A 6729-nucleotide genomic window follows, 5' to 3' on the forward strand; every position below is an offset into this window, starting at 1 on the left:
GGACCAAGCCAGAAATCAAACTGTGACCTCCTGGTTCATAGGTTGATACTCAACCTCTGAGCCACACCAGCCAGGCCATGCTAATTTTAAATTGTCCTGATACTTGACTATAGAATCAGGGTTCCTTTGCTGGGGAGAGTCTGCTGAAGACTTTCCCAGGTCACGTGGGGAGATTGCTTCCAGAACTCTCTCCCCTGCCTTCAAAGGCCTTTTGATGTAGTGAATCCAGACTTGACCTCACAGAATCTGACCACTACTGATGGAAAAGTAACGTAAACATCATTTCCAAAAATAATTTTTCATCTATTCATGAGTCAGTGTGCTTTTTACCACATGTGGAAATTTGGCTTCTCAAATAATTTCTGTCCAGAGACTGAAAGCCTAACACCAGCAGTAGCTCGCTCTGTACAGGTGAACATCGATCCTGGAATATTTCTTCCTTAGTTGATGCTTAGTAACCACCCTTTAACTTTGATCCATGTCGAGATTTTAAGGGAGATAGTTTATTGAGACATGGGTTTTCAGGTTAGTATTTTTTAAAATTTCTGTTTCTATGAGTTCAATTTGGAGAAGAGTGCCAGATTGTCTTTGGAATCACTAAATCAAGCTGTCTCCTCCTGACTTTTACGATGTCCTTATAATGACTAACACATACCTTTTCTGCCTTCAGGTTTGTAACAAGTGTGAAACTGAGTTTCAGAGGTTCATTCCTGCCTTATTTCCTCATGGACTATACATAGCCCAGAAGCATCATCTTACGACATTTTAAATCTCAAAATGTAATAGCACACGTTACATAATAAAGCCATAGTACTTCTAACTGAATATAGTATCCCTTTGGAGTTTGCGCACATACATTTTTTATAACCCTATGTGCCAGTATTTTAGCAGATCTATCTATTTCTTTAGGGCAGAGATTATACTTACTTATTCTCAAATAACTCTAGACGCAGAAAAAAAGTTGTAAAAATACTACACTGAATTTCATTGTACCCTTTACACAGCTTCTCCAAATGTTAACATCTTACATAATCATAACCTAATTATGGAAACAAAATGGACATTGATATAATAATATTAACCAATAGGAGTAATTTATTTCAGTTTTTCCAATTGTTTTATATTGTCTTTTTGTAGGTCCAGGCCCCCAGAGTGCATTTAATTGTCATGTTTCCTTATTCTCATCTAGTCTGGAGGAGTCTTTTCCATTTTTCCTAACTTCAATACTTGGGAGAGTCCTGGCCAGATAATCTGTAGAATGTCTCCCAGTTTGGGTTTATTTTATTTCTTTACGCTAAGAATTGGCTTATGCATGTTTGGCAAGAGTATCACAGAAGTGATGCTGTGCTCTCTCAGTGGATTATATCAGAGGGTACATGATGTCAATATGTCTCATTGCTTGTAGTCTAATTATTGGGAGAAGATGCTTTAAGACTGTGCAGATGTCCTGTTTCTCATCATACTTTTTACCTGTTAATTTTATATTCCACTGATAATTCTTTTTTAAAAAAGTATATTTTATTGATTTTTTACAGAGAGGAAGAGAGAGGGATAGAGAGTTAGAAACATCCATGAAAGAGAAACATTGATCAGCTGCCTCCTGCACACCCCCTACTGGGGATGTGCCCGCAACCAAGGTACATGCCCTTGACCGGAATCGAACCTGGGACTCTTCAGTCCACCGGCCAATGCTCTAGCCACTGAGCCAAACCGGTCAGGGCTCCACTGATAATTCTTACCTGCAACAGTTATTACTTGGTGTTTGCCAGATGGTATTCCCATCATTCCTTCAAATTTATTAATTAGAATTCTATAAGAGCTATTTCTTCCCTCATTTATTCAGTTATTATATCAATGTGGACTCGTGGATATTTACTTTATTCTATGTATTATAATTCATTGCCACATTTATTTTGTTGCCCTCATTATCCCATCTTTGGCCATGGGAGCCCCTTCAGGTAGGCTCTTGTGTCTCTTGACATAGCCCCATCATTTAAAAAAGGTATTTTGTTACTTAATCTTTTGGTACCACAAGATGTACCAAGATCATTTTGCTCCAGCCCAAGAATTGGTCATTTCTCCAAATACCTCTAGTTCTTTTCATTGGAGATTAATATTTAGGAACAAAATTTGGGTGCAAGGTCTGCTCATTGCTACTGATATGTCATTACTTCTATGCCCTCGCAGTTGACAAAGCTAGGAAGTATGTATATGTATGTAAACACATATAAACCCCTCTCTTCCTCTGTCTGTCTATCTATCTATCTATCTATCAATATTTATCTACCTATTAAAGACTATAAGTTCATCCTGACGTTTCTAATTGGAACCCAATACCACTAGTTTCTTTCTAGACGTCTCCCCTTCCTTGTTTGTAACTTCTTTCTCCAACAGTGAGAGATCTGGCTTTCATTATCTGTATTATATTTACTTATTTGCTCAACTCTTGTTTACATCTAGAGAAGTTTCAGCCCTAGCTGGTTTGGCTCAGTGGATAGAGCATTGACCTGTGGACCAAAGGGTCCCTGGTTTAATTCTGGTCAAGTGCACATATCTTGGTTGCAGGCTCCTCCCTGGCCCAGGCCCTAGTTGGGGCGCATGCAGGAGCCAACCAATCGATGTGTTTCTCTCACATAGATGTTTCTCTCTGTCTTTCCATTTCTATTCGACTCTCTCTAAAAGATCAATGGAAATATATCCTCGGGTGAGTATTAACAACAACAACAACAAAAAGTTTCAGAATTGTGATTTCATAATTCTTGTGAGGAAAAAATATATGAACTAGACAGTAGTGTTAGGGTACAGTTCGTTTTGTGTTTAGCTTTGTAATATATAGTAAAAATACTGATTTCCAAAATTTATTCAGATTAGGTCTTTTCTTCTCCACCCCTTTTAGTGTAATTATGTTGTTCATTTGCAATACAGCTAGGATCATTGGTTGTCTGTGCTTCATTTGGGTTCCCCTGACACATGGAGGTTGATTTTAATTATCATTTATTGGGGAGGTATGTGAAACATTACTTTAGTTCTAAGAGTCAGAATCATATGAGAAGGCATACTCAGAAAAGCGCCACCCCCACCATTTGTATCACATTTCATTCCCCCATTCTTTCTACCCCCTTCTCACTCACCCATTTCATTAGTTCCTGATTTATTATTCTGTTTTTCTTTTTGCAGAAATAAGTAGCTACCTATATGTCTTCTTATACATTGACTATATTTCAAAGTCTTTTTGTGGTACCAGGCAATTTGAATGCTGTTTGATGATTTTTGTCATAAGAGTACTACTGCTCAAGATTGGTATATCCTTACTGCTAATATATTAGAAAGCTAATAAAATTATTGCTTTCTTCCTTGAAAAACATTTGGGGGATTTTTTTCTAGAATGAAAATGAGAACATGAATTTGGATGAGCTCATTAGCACTGAACTATCTGTTTCTTAGATTTGTTTTTTTTTTTAAAAGGTAACTTAAAGCAAGCAGCAATGTTTAAGCAGCAATGTTTTTCAGGTTTTCTTTAACCCATTATATATATATTTATATATATTTTAGCAAGACATTTAAAAATTATTTTTCCTTATTAATTGAATTTGAATTAAGTATCAATGAAAGCTGCTAGACTGTTCTATAAAAAATGTAGTTTTGCTTCTGGAGGTCTTGCAGATCAGCTCTTCTTACAAGCAAAGCATTTCCCCAAGCCTGTTTCCTAGCATTCTTATGGGGCATTTCACTGTGTACTCTTTTTCTTTTCAAATGCTCTGCAGGCCTTTGGGCAGTCCTTCTCCATCCACCGGAAAGTTGCTGAGGATGGAGAGACTCGGGAAGAAACGCTGCTGCAGGAGTCAGCCTCGAAGGAAGCTTACTACCTGGGGAAGATCTTGGAGATGCAGAACGAACTGAAGCAGAGCCGGGCCGTGGTCACTAACATACAGGCAGAGAACGAGAGGCTCACCGCGGTGGTGCAGGACCTGAAGGAGGTAAACAAGCACCCTGCGAGCAATCGGGGGGCGAGAGAAATAGGACCAAGTTCTGTCAGAGGAGCTATATTAAGCAAGAAGCACCTAATTCCGATGCCAGCACTTTTCCTGCAATTTTAGTGAAATGGCAGCTTGTTCTGAGATGAGCTTCTCTCTTATTGTTTGTTAAGAATTAAAACCTTTGTTTATTGAGTATTTGGGAAGTGGGCTTGCTGCTCCCGCAAAGGTGTTTAAAAAATATAGTACTTGGCTGGTGTGGCTCAGTGGTTGAGTGATGACCCATGAACCAGGAGGTCACTGTTTGATTCCCAGTCAGAACACTTGCCCAGGTTGCAGGTTCAATCCCCAGTGGGGTGTGTGAGGAGGCAGCCGATCAGTGATTCTCTCTCATCATTGATGTTTCTATCTCTTTCTCTCCTTTCCTCTCTGAAGTCAATAAAAATATATTTAAAAAATACATATAGTGACCTTAACACTTCTCTCCCGTTTCCCTGTTGTAATACGCTGTGGAGGAGAATGGTTGGCTGTGATGCTCTGTGTCGGCACTGATTCAAAATGACAGTGAGGTTAGCTCAAGACTCTTTGCACTGGGCAAAGAGACATTGGGGGAGTTTTCTTAGAGTCTGGCAATGCAGAACCATAGACGATTTCTCTGGTTGTAGACAAGGCCGCAAATTAGAGCTGGTATGAATTAGGTCTGGGAGCCTTCCTTCCTCAGTCCCTGGGCCTCCCCTGGACTCCCTGTTTCGCTCCAGCTTTCCCACAGCTGCATCACGCGCCAGACCATTTGGGGCCAGGCAGTCAGTCTGCCAGTGATGTTGGGGACACAGTGAGCCAAAGGCAGCTTCATCCACCAAACCCTGTTAAGAGCATTTTTGGAAACTTCCTATTAAATCATTTACTGCAGTTTTTGATATGAAAGCTGCAGAAGAGGTTCTGATGTCCTCGAATCACTACACCAGTGCAGCAGAGGTTGACCAGCAGGTGTTAAGTCCACTACCATGTGGGCGTATTAGGTAAGCATTTTAGTAATAGAGAAAGGCAGGATGAAAAAATGTTAATGTTGTGAAATATAATAGAAGTAATTCACTGATGTGTTTCTTAAAATCAGTGACATGTTACAAATAGCGTTTCATTATTTTGAGATATGTTATCCAGAATTTATTGGAATTTAATCAGTAATTTTCATTTACACGTGTCCATATTATAACGAACTCAATGAATAGCTACAGTAAAGTTTCTGCTTTGCCTTGTTCATTATCTTTGGACATACCCAAATATAGTAGTATGATCTGTGGAAACAGAGAAAGGAGCCAACCAAGTAGAAGTTAGTATTCTTAGCACTTAAGTAATAAGAACGTGAGATAGTTTTTAGGAAGTGATGCCTTGCCTCACTTCCCTTAGCTGCAAACGATTGTTAAAAACCAAACTGCTCTCCAGTTCTTTATCTGATGCATCTCTCTGTGCTGGGCTTGGGGCATCACATGCTTACTCTTGGTAGTGCCAGCCCTTCTCCTCCTCCTAAGGAATTACCAGTCCCCCTTCCTATTCCAAGCTTCCCTATGAGACAGGTCCACTGGAGAAGGTCATGTAGCGACATAAACCATCATCCTTGATTAAACAAGATATTGAACATCCACAAGGGCAACCTCAGCAGCATGAGCAGCAGGTTCACATGGCAAGTTAGCAGAGAGGGTGTGACATGAACAACGTGAGGGCCAAGTGCACACGCATGCAGGCGATTTGTGGAGAACTGTGACCAATGAGCCAAGCAGTCATGACTGCCAGTTGGATGGATCCTCAAAGGTGTACATCCCTACAGTCACAGAGCTGCAGCTGAGGAAGGGGCAGAAAATCCAGAGATGTTTTTCTGTTGAGGCAAGACAGCAGTGAGTGACAGAGCATCCTCACACTGTGCTTGAGTGCAGTTCCCAATGAGTAGATCTGTCATAAGCAGCAGGAGTTGGTAATTATGAATGAGGATGCAAGTGAGGAATAAAGTGAGGCATCAAAGGCAAAAAGAATTTGAGGAGCCCTAACTGGTTTGGCTCAGCGGATAGAGCGTCGGCCAGCCGACTGAAGGGTCCCAGGTTCGATTCCCGTCAAGGGCATGTACCTTAGTTGCGGGCACATCCCCAGTAGGTGGCGTGCAGGAGGCAGCTGATCAATGTTTCTCTCTTATCGATGTTTCTAACTCTCTATCCCTCTCCCTTCGTCTCTGTAAAATATCAATATATTTTTTTAAATTAAATCTTTATTGTTCAGGCTATTACAGTTGTTCCTCTTTTCCCCCCCATAGCTCCCCTCCACCCTGTTCCCACCCCACCCTAGGACCTCTCCACCCTATTTTCTGTGTCCATAGGTAATGCATACCTGCATATAAGATCTTTGTCTAATCTCTTCCCGCATCCCCACACCCACTTCCCTCTGAGAATCATCAGTCTGTTCCATTTTCATTCCCCTGACTCCATTCCATTCACCAGTTTATTCTGTTCATCAGATTTTTTATTCATTTTATTTTTAGATTTAATTGTTGATAGAGATGTATTTGTTGCCACTTTGTTTTTCATATTTTTTATCTTTACCTTTTTTTTCTTCTTCCTCTTCTTAAAGAATACCCTTCAGCATTTCATATAATACTGGTTTGGTGGTGATGAACTCCTTTAGCTTTTTCTTGTCTGTGAAGCTCTTTATCTGACCTTCAATTCTAAATGATAGCTTTGCTGGGTAGAGTAATCTTGGTTGTAGGTCT

At 40.2% G+C, this 6729-nt stretch overlaps 1 protein-coding gene across 7 annotated transcripts in view; it reads left to right on the forward strand.

The window, feature by feature from the left end:
* The window catches only part of BICD1 (bicaudal D homolog 1 (Drosophila)), a 206666-nt gene that overhangs the window by 90309 nt on the left and 109628 nt on the right, over window positions 1-6729 (forward strand). For all 7 annotated transcript variants that reach the window (XM_005865666.2, XM_014539216.1, XM_005865668.2 and 4 more), the window contains exon 2: window positions 3765-3977. In XM_005865666.2, coding sequence (XP_005865728.1) covers window positions 3765-3977 — 213 coding nt within the window. The remainder of the gene's footprint in view (window positions 1-3764; window positions 3978-6729) is intronic.

This window comes from Myotis brandtii, unplaced genomic scaffold (assembly GCF_000412655.1).
Source record: "Myotis brandtii unplaced genomic scaffold, ASM41265v1 scaffold209, whole genome shotgun sequence".
NCBI lineage: Eukaryota > Metazoa > Chordata > Mammalia > Chiroptera > Vespertilionidae > Myotis > Myotis brandtii.